This window comes from Onychostoma macrolepis, chromosome 25 (assembly GCF_012432095.1).
Source record: "Onychostoma macrolepis isolate SWU-2019 chromosome 25, ASM1243209v1, whole genome shotgun sequence".
NCBI lineage: Eukaryota > Metazoa > Chordata > Actinopteri > Cypriniformes > Cyprinidae > Onychostoma > Onychostoma macrolepis.
The window spans coordinates 2,263,823-2,284,433 of NC_081179.1; the positions used below are offsets into that span (position 1 = coordinate 2,263,823).

At 32.0% G+C, this 20,611-nt stretch overlaps 2 protein-coding genes across 3 annotated transcripts in view; both read right to left on the reverse strand.

The window, feature by feature from the left end:
* LOC131533880 (neuronal acetylcholine receptor subunit alpha-7) overlaps positions 1-5,438 on the reverse strand; it is a 40,914-nt gene extending 35,476 nt beyond the window's left edge. The window contains exons 1-2 of one of the 2 annotated variants that reach the window (XM_058766324.1): positions 5,078-5,438; positions 2,486-2,614 (exon numbers count right to left, since the gene is read on the reverse strand). In XM_058766324.1, coding sequence (XP_058622307.1) covers positions 2,486-2,581 — 96 coding nt within the window. In that variant the 5' untranslated portion in view covers positions 2,582-2,614; positions 5,078-5,438. Of the gene's footprint in view, positions 1-2,485; positions 2,626-5,077 lie in introns of both variants that reach the window. The other variant, XM_058766323.1, reaches the window with a different exon arrangement.
* Positions 5,439-7,871: 2,433 nt separating this feature from the next.
* Positions 7,872-20,611, reverse strand: part of spg11 (SPG11 vesicle trafficking associated, spatacsin) — a 51,470-nt gene continuing 38,730 nt past the window's right edge. Inside the window, exons 30-41 of the mRNA XM_058767559.1 lie at positions 19,737-19,886; positions 17,827-18,364; positions 17,029-17,174; positions 16,277-16,481; positions 14,997-15,134; positions 13,856-13,989; positions 13,660-13,767; positions 12,246-12,414; positions 12,005-12,081; positions 10,828-10,983; positions 9,494-9,645; positions 7,872-8,216 (exon numbers count right to left, since the gene is read on the reverse strand). Coding sequence (XP_058623542.1) covers positions 8,036-8,216; positions 9,494-9,645; positions 10,828-10,983; positions 12,005-12,081; positions 12,246-12,414; positions 13,660-13,767; positions 13,856-13,989; positions 14,997-15,134; positions 16,277-16,481; positions 17,029-17,174; positions 17,827-18,364; positions 19,737-19,886 — 2,154 coding nt within the window. The 3' untranslated portion in view covers positions 7,872-8,035. The remainder of the gene's footprint in view (positions 8,217-9,493; positions 9,646-10,827; positions 10,984-12,004; positions 12,082-12,245; positions 12,415-13,659; positions 13,768-13,855; positions 13,990-14,996; positions 15,135-16,276; positions 16,482-17,028; positions 17,175-17,826; positions 18,365-19,736; positions 19,887-20,611) is intronic.

The window sequence follows — 20,611 nt, forward strand, 5'->3', positions numbered from 1 at the left end:
TAAAATATAGCCTATTAAGTATATTAAGTGATATAAGTTACATATGTAGCAAAAACTAGAAAGTGACAGAGAATGAAGTGATGCTTGTCTGTTTGTGAGGTTTGTGATGAAACGCAGCTGTTGACTGCATGTGATTCTGCGCTTGGATCGACTGAGAACATCTGCGATCTCCAGCCATCACACACTCATGCAAACATCTGAACACACACACACACACACGAGTACGGAGCAGTGTCTGCCAGCGGTTTAAAGCTGAGCAAACATGAGTCTGGCAGCAGATCTCATCATTATCATATTAGCGTGAGCTCTTTAAACACAGACTACTGTTAGCCGGCATTAATGAGTCACTTCATAGAGCGCTGAGCAAACTCATTATGAACACGAGCGCTGGACTGTAATATCTGAGTCTGTCATGAGATCTACTTCATTTCTCTCATTAATATTCACATTTACACACACACACACACGCACATGCACACACACACACACACAATTTGTGGTTTACGGGGGCTCTCCATAGGAGTAATGGTTTTTATACTGTACAGACCGTATTTTCTATCGCACCAACCCAACCCTACACCTAAACCTACCCTTACAGGAAACTACTGGCAATTTTTGAATTTTATAAAACACTGTTTGGTATGTTTTGTTTTACGGGGACACAGGAAGTGTCCTCATAAACCATGTTTACGTTGTAGTACCCATGTTATTATACACATTTGTGCCCTCGTAAACCATATATACCAGTACACACACTCACATGCGCACACACCCACACACACACACACACACACACTCACATGCACACACGCACACACGCACACACACACACACGCACACACGCACACACACACACTCACATGCACACACACACACACACTCACGTGCACACACACACACACACACACACACACACACACACACACACACACTCACATGCACACGCACACGCACATGCACGCACACACACACACTCACATGCACACACACACTCACATGCACACGCACACACACACACTGTTATTCTCATCTCTCATTTTCCTGTCAGTTCAGCTGCTGTGAAGGTCAGCGGACGATGACTTCAATCTGTCTGTTTTATTTTAGTATTATTTATATATTATTATAGTATTTATTCATATTTTCAGTTAGATTTCTTTTTATATTTACAGTTTAATTTAATTTTAGCTTAAGTTTTAGTAATTGCGTTGTGTGCTTTTTTCATTTTTAGTAGTTTTTTTAAAATAAATATAATAATTTTATTTTTTTGAATAAATAAATTTGTAAAGAAATGATTAAATACAGAACACTCTAGAATAATAAATCTAACAAGTTCAGGTAAATAAATATAAAATAATTTTGAATGAATGAATGATTGAATAAATAAAAAAATAGAATAAATAAATTCATTTAAAATATTAAATAACATGCTAAAATTAAACTATTATATTAGTAACAATTTATTTTAATTAAATGTTTGATTTAGTTTCATTTGTCATTTTAATTCTAGTTTGCTTTGGCAATATTTAAATTTTTACATTTGTTTACAGTTTTTTTACACTAATGACAGAATTTTATGTTCATTGAACTAAAATCACTGGTTCAAAATGACACAACTTAACATCAAAGTATTACTATTTCAATACGCAACTCCCACATTACATCTGAATCGAGTGTTTATTCTTTTCATTACAATGATCTAACTATCAACTGATACAACTGCAAAACCTGTTGTGAGTTGATTATTTCATCAATGATTTTTAAATGTTTAACGATTCCAGTGTCTGTACTTTTCTCTCTAGACTATTGCAATGATGCATGAATGTGTAGAACCATAATGAAAGGTGCATCATGTGTTTTGAACAACTATATTTAATGATTGTACTAACAACTAAACAGTGAAACAATGGGTATCTTGCGTGTGGGTGATCTAAAGTAATATTTCTATGATATTTCATAATAAATGAGTTTTTTGAACCAATGCTTCTGCAAATGCAAGGCTTCTTTAAAGATATGAACGCAATATGCAAAGTTGTTACAAATAATGACATAAAATTACATGAAGGTACTGTTATTAGTGCAAAAATGATTGTAAAAAACTGTAAGCTTACATTTCTCATACAATACTAATATTTTATTTCAGCTTTATTCCAATTTAAGGAAATCATTTTTAATAGCTTTTAATTAGTAATAACAACACTGGTGCAAATATTGCCATCAAAAGACCATTTTTCATATCTCAAATCAGTTTCATTTCTAATTTAATATCATAATCACATTGTTTTTATATTAAATTAGAAGAAATTTGGACTTTCAGTCTGAAACAGATGCAGGAGGATGAACTTATTTTCTGCTGACATCATCAAAGCCAAGTAGGCGGGGCAAAATTATATCAGCCAATAACATCATAGCACACTTTTGACCATCCAATTAAATGTAATGTGATATGTGTGTGTGTGTGTGTGTGTGTGTGTGTGTGTTTTCTCACCACGTCCATGATCTGCATCAGACTGAAGCTGAAGTGAACGGTGAGCGAGTGTGAGTCGTTATAAACGGGTCGTTCCAGAGGATTGTAGTTTCTCATTAAGTCTTTGTACAGACGCCGCTGATGCTCCCCCTGCAGAGACACTGACACACACACACACACACACACACAGAGAGAGAGAGAGAGAGAGAGAGAGAGAATTAACTGAAAGCTGCAGTGACCAATTTTTTTTTAAACATTTTGAACATTAATATTTTTGTGATATATAAATATATACTTTATAATTTATATAAATATGAAATAATTTAAGAACTGAAATGTAATTTGATATAATATTTATAATAATTATTTCTGTCATATGTAAATAAATATTTTGTGATATGTTTTGTTAATTTTATTAGTTTTATTTTTATATATTTATATTTATCTGTTTATTATTTCAGTTTTAGTATATATATATATATATACACACACACACACACAAACAGATTTTTTTTTTTTTTAAATAATACAAATTATTTTGAGTGGATTTGGTTTAACTCCCATATATTTTCATAAATAAACATTAGATATAACGCAGAAAAACATTCTAAAATTCTAAAATGAACTAAAGTTGTTAAAAAGCCCAGAGAAAGTGATGCTTGTCTGTTTGTGAGTCGGTTAAGCACACAGTTGTTCAATCCAACTGCGTCTCCAAACTGCGATTAATTGTCTGTGTTTATGGTTGAACGTTTGGATAATTAGATCACTATTTAATTAGAGCTATTGCTGGTTATTGCATCTATTGATCATACTTATATAAATAATCCTCTACAAACAGTAGTGACGGTATCTATCCCACAATCCTCAACATCTGTTGGTCTTTGAACTCTTTTGTTCACCGTACTCAGGACTGAGAGGTGAATCTCTCTCTCTCTGCGTCTATAATGAAGCAGCTTTAATTGAGTCTGTGTTCAGGAGAAAGTTCAATTACACTGACGGCTCCCCGAGGAGCCCGTCTGACCCTCAGCACACGTGCGGCCCTCATACTTATCAGGATTCATACGCAAAATCAATCAATCATTTCCTCCGGAGTGAGCATGCTGTAATCTTGAATCGGTCTGACCTCAGATCTCGGTCAGGAGCGCAGAACAACGACTGCAATCACACCGTCACAACAAATGCTTCGAGAAATCGATGGTATTTTATTGCAAAACAAAGTAAAAGGACACTTGAAAAGTGTTTCCTGCAGAAGAATCACATCTGCTTCTCAAATCAACTGTAACTCTATGATTTCTGTCACAAGAATTAAAACTGGCAAGTAAAAAATAAATAAAACTTATTAATAAATTATTAATAATAATAATAAATTATTTGTTATTATATTCTATAACTTCAGAGAGAAAAATAAACCTGGAAATAAACCTACTTATGTTTCAAGCTCCTCAGAAACAAAACATTGAAATTATTAAAATAAAAATATATATTAATTTATATCAAATAAATGTATTTATATTAATAATTAATTGATTACTATTTGATTATTTTATTTATTTATTTTGCACAGAGAAGATAAACCTGGAAATAAACCTGCCTAATTAAGTTTCAAGCTCCTCAGAAACAAAATTCACACTCAATTAAAATAATCAAATAAACACATGAATAATGCATAAATACTTAAATGAATAAATGTCAATTTTAATTAATTTACAACAATTTATTTTATATATCAAAAACTAAACACACACACCCCATCATAGTAAATAAATAAATGTGAAATTGTGAATATTTATTTATATTAAATGCATTTAATTGTATGAATAAATAAATACATTTATATTTATTTTCTTTCTTTTTTGTAAAGAGAAAATAAACTTGAAAAAAAGCTACAGTACTTAAGTTTAAAGCCCTTCAGAAACAAAATGCATGATTAAAAATTAAATCTTTAAAATTAGCGATCGATTGATCGATAGATGGATAGATAGATAGATAGATAGATAGATAGATAGATAGGTAGGTAGATAGACAGACAGAGACAGACAGGTAGGTACTGTAGGTAGGTAGGTACTGTAGATAGATAGATAGATAGATAGATAGATAGATAGATAGATAGATAGATAGATAGATAGATAGATAGATAGATAGATAGATAGATAGATAGATAGATAGACAGACAGACAGAGACAGACAGGTAGGTAGGTACTGTAGATAGATAGATAGATAGATAGACAGACAGACAGGTATAGGTACTGTAGGTAGGTAGATAGATAGATAGATAGATAGATAGATAGATAGATAGATAGATATATAGAGTACCATGGTAAATCCACTAGTTTTTTGGTCAAGTAGGTTCATAACCGTGTATTTTCCCTGATTTACACCTGATACCACAGTTGGCTATTAACTAATGAATGGTTATTATGGCAATGACAGGCTCCTATTAACGTACCGTTGTACTGCCATAGTAATACAATAACATAAACAAAATATGAATAATAATAATACAGCTAAGACAACAGAACAACAACACAATGTAAAACAGAACAAAAACTAAACATGATAACCGAACAGCACATCATAAGCGTGAGTGAAAGAGATTGATGAATGAAAGCGTACCGTGGATGAGGAGAGCAGCGGTCAGCAGAGACAGAGTCCGGTCCCGGGAGCCCATGACCGTCACACCGGCGCAGAGTCTGCCGCCGAAGCCACCGGAGAAACGGACAAACTCAGCGAGAGCGCGCGCCTCCCCGCGACGCTTCAAGAGCACGTGCGCGTCAACCAATCCGGAGCGCTGCGATAAAACTAGCTAACTGTGAAATTAACAAGACATAAATACCAAATGTGGACACCTACGTCAAGTTTACGTTAACGTTAAGTTTAATTATTTATTTTCTTAACTTTTCTTTAAAATGTACTTTGTTTATTTCGAGGTTGAAATTAAAGAAGAAGAAAAACAAACAAACAAACAAACAAACAAAAAAACACACACCAAGATATTCAATGTGCCTGAGGGATATTTTAGTTGTAGGCTATTATATTTTATTGTAGTTTTTAAATATTTTTGTCATTTTTATTATATAAAATAGATTAACATTAAAATAAACTAATTCATATTAATATTAAATGATATTAAATAAATTGATTACTTATATAATTTCAATTAATATTATTAATAATTTAAATAAACCTGGAAATAAACCTGCTTAAGTTTCAAGTTCCTTATAAACAAAGTTCATGCATGATTGAAAGGAAAATAATACATAAATTAATTAATACCCATGAATATTTTCAATTTATCTAAATTTTTCTATCAAAATTAATACAATAAACTAACATATATGCATATATATATATATATATATATGTATGTACAGTATGTATGTATATGTATGCATATATATAAATACACATACACACACTTTGTTAATTTTATTTCAAGCAACACCAACTGTTTTATGGTTTTATTTAACTATAATAACTGTGGCAAAGACAAAATCAACTCTATTACAGACCATTAAATGCTGTAAATGTGAGTTTGCTGCTGTTTTGGGTTTTTCTGCTCTGATGCTGGGGTTTTATTGCTGCTGTAAAGTGTGTGAACGGCCCATTAGAGAATAACGGTCTGTGTCAAAAGATTAAACTACCAGATCATCTGATCAGCGTCTCTTCTTCCTTCTGCGTACGACTCATAACTTAATGTCTCCTATATTATATTACTGGCAAAGCCAAAGGATTCATAAACAGCATCAGCTACTTTTTTAAAAAGCGCAAGCTTTTAGAGATGATTCATTTTTTTTGGAAAGAGAAACTCTTTTAAACTCTCATTTTAAAGCTTGTGGACATAAATCACGCAGGAAAATAGAAATATATTGTTTATGTTTTCAAATATGTATACATTCTGGTCTTAAATTTTCCTCACTGTATATTTTTAGTTTCGGAAACACAAAAAAGCCCTTAATTTTGCATTATGCAGTATGAAATGCAGTTTATTTATTTTATTATTATAATTTTTTATTTGGGCCAGAAAATGTAAAAATAAAATAAAATAAAATAAGTATTGTATTTTATATAGCTATATATTTTATATACGCATTGAAATATAAAATTTTTTAGCTTAATCTTAAATATTTGTCATTAATTTTTTTTTTAAATGTTTAAATATACAACTTTCTTTTGAGTTTTAAATGGAAAAAAAAAAAAAAAAAAACAGGATACTGAATGTGCCTCACTCTATATTTGTAAACATTATAATTTATTACTATTTGGACGTATATTTATCTAAATATAATAGTAGAAATGCTTTCATTTGGTCTTGAGTGGTTGTCTGTTTTTAGGAAAGTGGAAATAAATCCTTAATATAAAGTGTGATATAAAGTGATATAAATAGTGATATAAAGTGCTTCTGCACCCTGAGAATGAGAGAAACAGGATCTTCCTCCCGCTGAGAGTCACCAGAGACATCTAGTGCCGACGCTCAGATACTGCAGCACACATACAACACCACAGATGCAAGAAATAAAGCACCGTCACCATTATCGTGCCCGGTTTACTGGTGTTTAGCCATTAAGCAGGGCCCTATGATTTAGTTTTTGGTAAAAAATTGGTATTCAATCATAAATCCAGGAAAAAATTTAAACTCAAAACACAGAATTTATAAAAAAAAATATATATATTTCATAGGGTCCTATTACTTTACAAAATGTGATAAATTCATTTGATTAGACAAGCTTGAATTAAACCATTAAAATGGAATCAATACAAAATGAAAACTTAACACAGAATTTGAAGAAAAAAATAAAATGGATTATATAGGTCCCTAAAAACGCAATAAAAAAATAAATAAAAATAAATTGTTGTTAAAGTGTATGATTTCAATTTATTAGATATGCCTTTTGATTACTAAAATTTAATTAAACCATTAAAATGAAGTCCAGAAAATTAAAACTTAAAAAAAAAAAAAAGAAAAAGAAAAAAAATTTCAGAGGGCCCTAAAATTTTTTTTTTTTTTTTGTCAAACTTTTAATAAATTGTTGTTAAACGGTATACGTTTTATGATTTCAATTAGTTAGAAGTGATTTTTGATTACTAAAATGTAATTAAACCATTAAAACAACGCCCAGAAGAAAACAAACCGGAATCCAGAAAAAAAAAAAAAAACCCAAAAAAACCTATAAAATGGCCCTGTTTAAGCATCATTAAGTGTCTCTGCTATGAATCTCAGCACTAAAAATGCTTGAAAATGCAGAAAAATATATTATGTTGTAAATATATGTCTCATCCTACATCTAACACACCAAGGTCTTGCAGCAAAACGGCATTTTACCGTGTTAATGCGGGTAAAAACTTCTGCATCTGGACATAAACACAGACGCCTGAAAAACTGTCAAAAATCACTTTTTCTGGAAATAAATCAGAAGAGAAAGATAATTTATTTTAATTTCAAAGTGAAGTTAGTTTTAGTCCATATTCAAAAGTCAGGATGAAAGGCTGCACAGTTAGAGCAGAATCCAGTGTAAAGCGCTGCGGTGGCGAGGGTTAGCTCAGGTTTAGCTGTACTGGGGGTGTTTTTGGGCGTCAGGTGCCCAGCCGGTCGTTCAGGAAGCTGTTGGTCTTGGAGTCCTGCAGCAGCATGTTGGCCACGTCCAGGAACTTGTGCTCGTAGGCCAGTTTATAATGTGTGTAAACATCCTCGCAGTGAGACAGAAGCTTCTTCAGATTCTGACTGGAGCTCGCCGGCGCTTTGTGATGAGACATTCTGACAAAAACACAAAATCAATCCATTCAAATCTACTCAACACAACCATGTGCAATATGCCTGACAAAAAAAAACAAAAAAACATTTCTATAAATGCACTCAGAGACCAGAAAAGATGTCTAGACTGAATATTTTATATCACAAGGAAGGAATAAATGTGCAGACGTGACATTTATATATATATATATATATATATATATATATATATATATATATATACACACACATGCATACATACACTGTAAATACACACAGACAAACAATATGAAATATTATTTGTGTTGAAATGATTTATTACGTGCAATTTAAGTTTAATCAAAAATGGCATCATTGGCCAATTACAATCAATAATTAGTACTAAAAACCTATATATTATAAAATAATATTATATTTATATTAGGTGTAAATTAGTATTTCAGTTGAAATAATTTTGTTATGTGTATTATTTTAATACTTTTATTTTTGTTTTATTTACAAATTTTTGAATCCAAAATCGACCAATTACAAACAAGTAGTAACAAAAATTACTATATTAATATAATATTACATTTATATTATAATATAAGATTATAGTTCAGTTTAATGTATTTTATATTTTAATTGTAATTAATTTTTTAATTTCATTTACAAATATGACTCCAGATTTGGATCAAATACAAGTAGCAGTACATGTACATAATATAAAAATTACATTTTAATAAAATATTATATTTACATTATATAATAATATAAAATAATATGCGAGGTGAAATTATTTTGTTTTCATTTATTTCATTTTTACAATTTAATTTACAAATATTTGGCTCCAAAATGACACCGCAGACCAATTACAATGAAGCAGTAATAAATAATATTATTTAATAATAAAGCAATATGACATTTATTGATTTTTTGTGCATTTCATTAGTTATTTTTGGTATTTTATTACTTTTTAAAATTTTATTTATAAATATTTGACTCCAAAATAACACTACGGACCAAATACAAATGAATCAAAATTACTGTATTAATACAATAATATTATATTTCCATTATATAATAATATAAAACGATAGTTTTAACAGTTGCATTTTCTTTTTGTGTATTATTTTATGAGGTTTTTCTTTTCTTTTTTTATTTCATTTTATATATTTGACTCCAAAATTGACCAATTACAATCAAGTATTTCAGAAAGCTGGCTAATAATATAATGTTCTTGCCATAAGCAAACTAAACCTATTAGTAGCGTATCAGAAACAGGTGAACATCGTAACTCGATCAGAGGGATCGGAGCTCACTTCTTGGAGATGTCTTCGAACAGGCCGGCGCTCAGCGCTCGGTGCCGCTTGAACTCCTCCAGATAGCTGAAGTCTCCTCTGAGAATCACCTTCTGATAGAGGAGCTCGGCCCAGTCCGGACTGTGGTCGTACGCTTCGGCCAACACAAACACCTGCCGGAGACACAACCAGAGCAGTGAGTGCAATAAATCACAGTCCTGCGGCTTCACACTGGCAGCGTTTGTCACGCTGAACAGCGGCTTGTACTGCAATACAGACGAGTGTCATTTCTGTCAAATGATATTTCCCCACGTTTTCCTGTGCCATGTGCTTTGATGTATGATATGGCCAGTATACTGTGATGAAACCCTTCCCCTCTGTCCCACACGTAAATAATATTATGTAGTTTACATGATAAACAAGTTTTCAAGATGTATATACGAAATAATTGCTGACCCTGTCAGGAAAAATTAGCCTATGTCTGACCCTTCTCACATTTTGTATGAGGAATATTCATTTTTGCCATCTAACAGCATATGCTAGATTGAATTGGCTGTGTTACATAAATCTTTTGTGTATCAGTCTGTAAGATTAATAAATCAAAATTGGGGCTTCAAACAGGCCTCTCTGGGCTCTGGAAAATAGAAATGACTCACTATTCTAATGCACTGAAGCCATGTGTTTGTATTAAGGTGCGTCTATTGTATTGTTTGTTTATCGATGTGAATTGATGTGAGACAAGCTGTGAGATCCAAGACAAATTTTGGAATGAATTCCAACAATAAAGTAATTTTTATTAAAAGTAATTATTCAAAGATTGAATAATTGAATTGAAAAGTAATATTAAAGCTAACAAATGACTCTAGTTTTATTCATTTAACAGACCTTTGAAGTTTGGGCAAAAACTCGTGGAAGTGATGTGTTTTCGTGCATTTTATTTTTTCATATGGTGATTGTGAAACACGAAACACATCACTTACATGATTTTATGGTGAAATTTGGTATTTTTAATGTTAATCGGGTCAATTTTGATCAAGAACAATGCACTGTGACTTTAATTCAGTGTAAGCAGCGCAGCAAAAATAGACTCGGCCGAAAGAGAAATAGATAAATAAATAAGAAAAATAAATAAATAATTATGAACAGAAATAAATAAATAAAAACAAATTTTAACGTGAACATCTTGCTAAACATCATCTTTAATGTGTTAAACAAAAGAAATGAAGTCAGTTGTACGGCTGTAAGTATAACGATGACAGGATTTTGGTTTGTTTCTGAATGAATGAGTTAAACAGCAGCAGAAGTAAATCATCAGAGTGTTTCTATATGAATAACCACAGAGTGCGGAGTGAAACCTGGTAACAGCGCGGTAAAGACACGATGGTGCTCTGGAGGTCTGCCGGCGGCAGGTTGATGACGCGCTGCTCCTGTCCCTGATTCACCAGGTGCAGCTGAAGAGTCACCAGCTTGGCCAGTCTGACACACTTCACAGCCTGACGCACACAAGAGTCCTGAACACACACACACACACACACACACATTACTGATCATTGCAAGTTTTCCCTAAAGGTTTCTTTCAAGTGCACTGATGAATGATACACAATAAAACTAGGAACATTAATAGAGGAAAGTAAACAAGAAATAGAGTCATTTTGATGTCATGTTGATTTTAAAGCAGTGGTTTACAACATGCAGACTTCCATAGCAACCTTAAAATGACTTAAAATAATTTAAAATACGACAAAAATTGAATTAGATTTAATATAATTTAATTAGATTCTAATTTAAACTAATTAAAAATGGGAAGAGAAAACTAAGTATACAACAGTAACGCAGTTATTATGACAGAATTAAAAATTACATGAAACAATGAAACAAAATGAAAAGTATAAAATAAAATATAAAATAATTATATAAGCTAGAACAACTAAAAATGATTTTGAAATATTTCGAATTTTAATCCCCTCCCTCAACAACTATTTCAAATCATTAACAACTGGAAATTGTTGAATAAATAAATAAATAAAATATATATAAAAAAAAAAAAAAAAAAAAACATAAAATAAAATATAAAATAAATTCATAAAAACTAAATATCAAGATACCCCCCCACCAACAACTATTAAATCATGAATGACTGGAAAAGTTTGAAAATAAACAAGAAAATAAATAAAGTCAGAAGAGAAAACAAATAAATAAATATAAAAATAAATAAATTTATTAACCGATACCATGCCTATTTTCAAGGCGTGAAAGCAGCTTAAAATGCAGAAATAAATATGAAGAGAAATGGATAAATAAAAAAGAAAAATAAATAAGAAGAGAAATAAACAAACAAATAAACATGAAGGAAAAATAAATAAAAAAATAAAGAGAAAACAAATACAAAGAGAAATAAAATAAAAACAAAAACGTTTTTTAAGGTTTATCTACTATTAAACAAAATCAAATTGTAAATCTGGCCTCACTTCAATAAAAATCTCTTTATATGAATCCTGCGAATAGGTTGGGAAATGAATCGAAATGAAATACCTTGGAGTAGCTCTCAGCTGCATCTTTCAGTAAAGTCAGGACCTTCACAAGAGCGTTCTTCAGATCTGCAGTGATCGCTGCTCACCACAACACAAAAACACCATTAGAGACACACACAAACATCGCACTCCAGTCTTTACATTAAAAACAAGTCAGATTATCATATTAAAATCCATTTAATGAAGCAATACGCACAACCATTCTCATTTGTGTCTGATGTAGTTTTGCAGTGTTTTCTCACCCCAGGGCTGCGATTCGATGATTTTGAGCTGCGTTCGCGCCGCTGCCTCGTGGTTTTCTCCGATCTCTCGGCGCATGCTGAAACACAGAGCCACCATGTTGTGCTTCTCGCTGTCGCCCGGCAGACAACGCTTGATGTAGTCCAACAGAGCCGTCTTCAGCCTGACGTTCTGTCTCACACACACACACACACACACACACACACACACACACACAAACACACAAACACACAAACACACAAACACACAAACACACAAACACACAAACACACAAACACACTCTTACAGATCTGAATGTGCTGGACATTTACTTATGGAGTTGGGAAAAACAGCAAAATAACGACTCCACTTTCTTCCTCAGTATCTGGAGAATGATGCAATGATGAAAATTCAGCTTTGATCACAGGAATAAATTACATTTTAACATATATTCACATAGAAAAGTGTTCCGAGTTTATACCTTGCAATTTTGCCTTTTTCTTCGCAATTTAGATTTTTTTCCCTTCTAATTCTGAGTTTATACCTTACAACTGTTACTTTTATTTTTTTATTTTTATTTTTGATTTTTTCGCAATTCTGAGTTAATATCTCAAAATTTTGACTTTTCCTCGCAATTCTGAGTTTACAGTATATCTTGCAATTTTGTCTTTTTTTCTCTCGCAATTCTGAGTCTAGATCTCACTATTTTTTTTTTCACAATTTTGACTTTTTAATTTATATTTCGCAATTCTACATTTATAGCTCGCAATTTGAAATTTTTCTATCAATTCTTAGTTTAGATATCACAATTTTGACTTTTTTTTTTTTTTTTTGCAAAATTCAATTGTCTCGCAATTCTGAGTTTAGATCTCACTATTTTGACTTTTTCCGCATTTTTTGTTTTACTTTTTAATTTATATCTCGCAATTTTAATTTTTTCTTGCAATTCTTCGTTTATAACTCACAATTTTGAATTTTTCTATCAATTCTGAGTTTAGATATCTCAATTTTGACTTTTTTGCAATTTTAATTGTCTTGCAATTCTTTTTTTTTTCTTCTCGCAATTTTTAATAAGAGTTAATATCTTACAATTTTGACTTTTTCCCTTGCAATTTAATATAAACTCAGAATTGCGAGAAAGTCAAAACTGCGAGAAAAGTCAAAATTCTGACCTTTTTCCTCGCAATTCCAAGCTTATATTTCGCAATTCTGTTTTTTGCTTTCCGCCACAGAATAAAAAAATTTTAAAAGGCAACTCTGACTTTTCATCTAACAATTCTGACTTTTCTTTTCAGAATTGCGAGTTTATTCCTATAATTTTTAAATCTGAATTGCAAATATTTGAATATATATTTTACTGCCTCTTGGTGGAAACTAGCTTCTTATCCTTTACATTTCTGTATTTTGTATGAGATGCATTGACACTCGATCTCTCACCGACTCGACCTTCTTCCTCAGCAGCATCTCGAAGCGATGGTTCTGATGGAGCAGGTCAAAGATGTACGTCATTTCATTGTACCTGCCGATACCTGTGAGGAGGCGCACCTGTAGAGAGAGCAACACTAATGATCCTCCAGGTTTTGACTGACTGGTGAATGAATGATTTAGAGGTTCCTGGCCTTCATGAGCTCACCAGGAGTCCGTAGCCGTCGCCGTGAGCCAGGTGTGTGTGACTCAGGTGTCTGGCTGCCTGCAGGACCCTCACGATTCCCTCCATGTTACAGGTGAGACTGAAGCAGTCATGAGCCAAAATCAAGATCTCCACAGCTGTACACAGACAGACAGACGATCAACATTCACATTTACCGTCACTTTATATTTATACTTTCACACGGACATTTATTTTGCCTAAGCATTCGCAGTTTAACTTCATATAATTTGAACAGTATGGTAATAAACTGAAATACACTAATAACAAAGGGATTCAGAGAAAAATAATTGTGTAAGACTAAATCAAACTAAACTACACAAAAGCAAAAACTACATTAAATTACATAGAGTATTACATTACATATTATTACATATACAATGATATAAAAACAAGCAACAAATAAATAAAAAACAAAAATGGGAGGAGAAAACTAGCTATACTATAGTAAAGACAAAATCAAATAATAAATTAAATAAAACACTATAAAACAATCATATAAAATAAAATAAAAAGTCAATAGAATCAAAAAATGAGAACAGAAAACTAATCAAATCTATGGTAATATCAAAATCAAGTAAAAATAAAAACAGTATAAAACAATAATAAAGAATAATAAAAATATATATAAAATATAATCAAAAATGGGATAAGAAAACTATAACAGTAAAACAGTAAAAACAAAATCAAGTTACATGACAGTACATTAAAGAATAAAATAAAAAATAAAATAACTAAAAAACTAAACAAAATAATATAAAACTAATACAAAATAAATAGTAAATAAACTAAAACTGGATTACAAAACTACAACTACAATAATTAAATTAAATTAATTAATTACATTTAATTGCATGACAGTTCAATACAGAATAAAATTATTTAAAATAATTATTAATAATTAAACAATATAAAACAAAAAATTGTTTCAAAAACTAATTAAAATGGTAAGAAAAAAAGAAAACCGTAAAAACAAAATTAAACTGACGGTACATTGCAGACAAACAAACAAGCAAACAAAAAGAATAAAATATAACATAAACTAATCAAAAATGGGAAGAGAAATAATCTCTGTCCATGTCCCTGTAGAGTTAGAGGATTGTGTGCAAGAGTGGTTTGTACTCACTGCAGCTGAGCTCTGACAGCGGGACGGTCGGGATGCTGTCCATCAGTTTGGTGCCGACCAGGTTTGGGTCTCCACACAGTTTGGCCAGCTGGAGGAACGTCTCTCCCCCGTCGGCTGGGCCGTACATCAGCCACTCTCCTGAACACACACATTACTCACTCACTTACAGCAGTGACAGTAAAGACATTTCTATTCTTACAAGAGATTTCTATTACAAATCAATGCTGTTGTTTTCAACTTACTATTCATTAAAGAATCCTGAAAAACGTAATGTCTATCAGTTTCCACAAAAATATGAAGCAGCACAACTGTTTTCAACATTAATAATGATCAGAAATGTTTCTTGAGCAGCAAATCAGAATATTAGAATGATTTCTGAAGATCATGTGACACTGAAGACTGGAGGAATGAAAAACAGCTATTTGAAATCACAATACTATTTCACAAATTTGCTGTTTTTACTGTATTTTTGATCAAGTAAATGTATCAAAAAGTTTTAATAACGAAAAATTGCAATGTACTTAAATTTAAAACCATCAAAATATGTTCATAACATAAATAAACATGCACAGAAATAAAATATAAAAATTTAAAGCAAGTAAAACTAAAAACTTAATAAAGAAACTATATAGACATTTTTAAAAAAACCCAAACAACAAAATTACTAAAACTTTAAAATGAAAATAAAACAAAAACTATAAACATAAAATTGAAATGAAAACAGAATGAAAATGAAAACAGAAAATTTAAAAATAAATGAAAATGAAAACAGAAAATAATCAAATGTAAATATATAAAACTTAAAAAAAATGAAAGTGAAAGCAGAATAGAAAAATTTAATTGAAATGAAAATGAAAATGAAAATAGAAAATGTAAAAACAAAAATAAATGAAAACAGAAAATATTTGTGAACAATTAAAATGAAAACCGAAATTATAAAATTAAAAAGAAAACAAAATACAAATATAAATTTAAAATGAAACCAAAATATCTAAAAATTTAATTAAAACAGAAAATGTACAAATAAAATTTAAATGAAAACAGAAAATATAAATATAAAATGGAAACAAATTTTTAAAAAGTCTAATTTAAAATATTAACAAAAATATAACAGTATATCAAATGATACTAAAATAAATACAGCTAATGAAAAAAAAAAAAAAAAAATCAATCAGAAGCCCTTCTACTCTTTTTGGGGTCTTCATATTTCTAAAAAGTATAAAAAAAGTATAAAAACTATAACCGCAATAATCCCTGTGGAAATTAAGCAGATTTCTCACCGGTTTCTCCCTCCTGAGGCGAGGCAAGCAAACCCTCCAGCACAGCGGTGGAGATGAGCCGCGCGACGGCGTCGGGCTGCAGGCTCTGAACGCTGATGAAGGCCTGAGCGCGCTTATAGCGGTCGGCCTGCTGCGAGAGCAGAACCTTCCTCAGAACGGCCTCGGGCTCCTCCGACGAGATCTCGGTGAACGAGCACTGCAGCTCCTGCACACAGACACGAGCACATTCACAGACTCACGCCGCATGTGTGACCCTGGACCACACAACCAGTCACAAGGGGCAATCTTTTAAAATTGAGATTTATACATCAATGGAAAGCTTATTTATTCAGCTTTCAGATGATGTATGGTTTGTTGGACAATATTTGGCGAGATACAACTATTTGAAAATCTGGAATCTGAGGGTGCAAAAACATCTAAATATTGAGAAAATCACCTTTAAAGTTGTCCAAATGAAGTTCTTAGCAATGCATATTACTAATCAGAAATTAAGTTTTGATATATTTACAGTAGGAAATCTACAAAATATCTTCATGGAACATGATCTTAATATCCTAATGATTTTTGGCATAATCGAAAAAAACACCCTCAGATTCCAGATTTTCAAATAGTTGCATCTCGGCCAAATATTGTTCTCTCCCAACAAAGCTTATTTATTCAGATTTCAGATGATGCATAAATCTCAATTTCAGAAAATTGACCCTTATGACTGGTTTTGTGGTCCTGTGTCACATTTTACAGACGTTACGCACCTTCGAGAGCTCGTAGAGGCTCAGCACTTGTTTGCAGTAACTCTTGCCGTTGCAGCACTGATCCACCAGCTGTTTGAGCTGAACCAGAACCTGATCGTCCGGCGACGACACCACCACGAACGACGACAGGCTGCTCATGCTGGGAGCTTCAGAGAGAAGAGTATGCCGTTAGCATGTCGCTAAGCTAACAATGAAATATTCTTAAAAATACCTTAAATAAACAGAATTGCTAGTTAAAATGTTTTTGCAATAAAATAGAACAATTTTGTTGTGTAGATTGTTTTCAGAACTGAATAAATTGTGATTAAAATAATAGTTTGCCATTAGCATGTTGCTAAGCTAATGACTCGAGACTCTGCAAAGCATGAAAATACACAAAAAGCATGAAATCACTGCGTGAAACGTTTGTTTTGTAATAAGATGGAACAATTTTCTATAGATTTTTTACTGAATAAAAAAATTGTGATTAAAACAATAGTCTGCCATTAGCATATTAGCTACAAGCTAATGCCACAATACTCATAACTACATAAATTGTGGTACTGTATTACCACAAAGATCAGCCGTTAGCGATCTGACAGATTTTTTTTTTCCCGACTAAAACAATTTTGGTCGTCCACTCCTCTTCTGGTCGACTATTAGGGGCAGCCCTACTGATTTTGTTGCATTTTTTGATCAAATAAATGCAATCTTGATGACCATAAAACACTTTTCAATTTCCAGGGTCACATATATTAAAATACTGTCTAGCTACCAATATTTTTCAACAGGATCACGAAAGCAGATGAAATGACTCACATGATGGCAAACTGCGTCTGGTTTCTGCATCAGGGCTGTGAAGTTCAGGCTGCAGCTCGCCGCTCGCCAGACCGCGACACTTCAGAACCAGCCACACGTCTCTGTGAAACAAACCGAAATACCGGCACACTCGGCTTGCCTCGTTCACGCCGCCCTCGTCCAGCAGCTGCGCCACCAGAGCGGCCAGAGCCTTGCGCTCGTCTCCAGACAGCGCGCAGTCGTCTTCGGCCGCCGGCAGCCCGGCCACACTCAGATGCGCCGGGTCGTCCAGAGCCGCCATCCTGGAGAAGGAGAACTCCTTGAGGAGGTTTTGGAAGGAGTCTTGGGAGAGGGCTGAGGGCGCGAACAGACTCTGGCGCTCCAGAGCCGTGTGAAGCACCAGCCAGCGGATGCGACTCTGCCACTGACGCTCCTCCAGAGCGGCGAGACGCGAGGCGGGCAGCGGAGGATCACGCCGGGACAGCCAGTGACCCGCCAGACCCAGCAGCAGACAGCGCTCCTGCAGATGAACCAGCTCCGAATCACACTCCAGCGGCTCCTGAGCGGGACAACACCGCATTCAACAATACTGAGAGACAACAACGCTGTTTATACAATATAATAATAATTAATATCATTGTTATTATTACTACTACAATAATTATTATTACCAAAACAAAATCAAACAAAATAATTATCATAGTAATATTTCACTGCAAAATAACATCTAACATTTAAAATATTGTTATTATTACTAATTGTTACTAAAATAATAATTACAACAAATAATAATAATAATTATTATACTTTTTAACAAAACATCAAACAAAAAAATTGCCAATGCAAGATTTCACTGTAAAATAAACATCTAACACTTAAAATATTATTATTACTAATTGTTACTAAAATAATAATTACAACAACAAATAATAATAATAATAATAATAATTATTATTATACTTTTTAACAAAACAAACAAAAAATTGCCAATGCAAGATTTCACTGTAAAATAAACATCTAACACTTAAAATGTTATTATTATTATTACTAATTGTTACTAAAATAATAATTACAATAACAAATAATAATAATAATTATTATTTTAACAAAACATCAAACAAAAAATTGCCAATGCAAGATTTTACTGTAAAATAAAATAAAAATATAATAATAATAATAATAGTATTCATATAAATAATAATGATACTAAAATAATAAAATTTACTACAATTATTTCTATAATAATTTGTATATAATATTTAGTATGTTATTACTAGAGAAATATCAAACAAAATTTTCATAGTGAAAGAAAAAATCTAATATTAAAGAAACATGAAAAAATAATGATGATGATAAAATGATAAATATTTTATATTATTTTATATTTTATAAAAATAAAATAATAATATTATTCACTCTATAAACTTAATGTTAACACATCTAGTTTTTTTAATGATACACTTTTAATAACACAATGTGATTTTAATAATACATTTCTGTACTGAATAAAAACTGATTAATAGTTTGAAACAAATGTGAGACAATCACTGTTTTTATTTTGAAAGCCGTTTTGCAATATCACAATTTATTGTGCAGCCCTACATACGTATGTAAATTATGACACGATTTTCAAATGATTTTAGTCAGAATAATTTCATATTTCACACAAACACAGGAAGCTTTTTAGTGCTGATGCAACAAAAAGGAAAGCAACTAATGCATACGATTGACATTTTATCTGTGTATTTTACTATTCTCGCATTGCCACAGAGAATTATGGGAAATGTTGTGTGGTTGCACAGCCTTATATAACAGGTAAAGGAAGTATTTTATGACAAACAATGCCCTGACTGGTGACTGTTAAAAATGTTTTAGCAATGTTTTAAGGTGAAAGGAGACGGAATAGAATGAGATGCATAAGAAAGCCTCACCTCAGCCTGAGAGAGGAAGAACTGACAGGCGGCCTCGGGCTGGATGTGATCCGTCTTGAGCTGCTCGTGGCATCTCCTCCAGAAGGCCAGCCGCGTCTCCTGCCTCTCCCACTGACGCTTCTGCTTATGAGCGCTCAGATCTCGCAGGAGCTGCGAAGAAAAGAGGACAGAAGCTTCTCGTTTAGCACTTCTGTAGCGGTTTGTAACGCTCCCTAAATGCCACTTGCGCCGTCTTAGGAAACTTGTTTTTGGAGGTCATTTCATAATTTTAGGGATTCACAATTTGACCAAAAACCTGTGATTATGTATCAATTTGATGACTAAATTCGCCTCTGGCTTGCTCAGTTGGGGACACTTAATTTCTAGCGATTATCGCCGATTTGATTGCACAGCTACTATTTAAACTAAACTGAGCTAGACAATGACATCTCTGAATTCAATAATGAAATGCCTTTAACTGAAAATTGAGTGTTTAATCTTATCATTATACATTACTGACACTCTATCCTCCAATTTGATACTGTTAAGTGCTTTGACACAATCTGCATTGTAAAAGCGCTATATAAATAAAGGTGACTTGACTTGACTAAATAAATAAATAAATAATAGCTATTATATTACTACTACTACTACTAAAAAATAAATAAAATATTACCATTGTAATATTTCACTGTAAAACAAAAAAACCCTAATATTTAAGAAAAAAATATAATTAATATTATTATTGTAGTATTTCACCGTGAAATAAAATTTAATACTTAAGAAAACAATAATTCCTCTAATAAAATCAAACATATCATTATTATTGTAATATTTCAAAGTGAAAGAACATATGCTTGTTAAGAAAATAAATAAAAAAGTAATTTTTTAAAGTA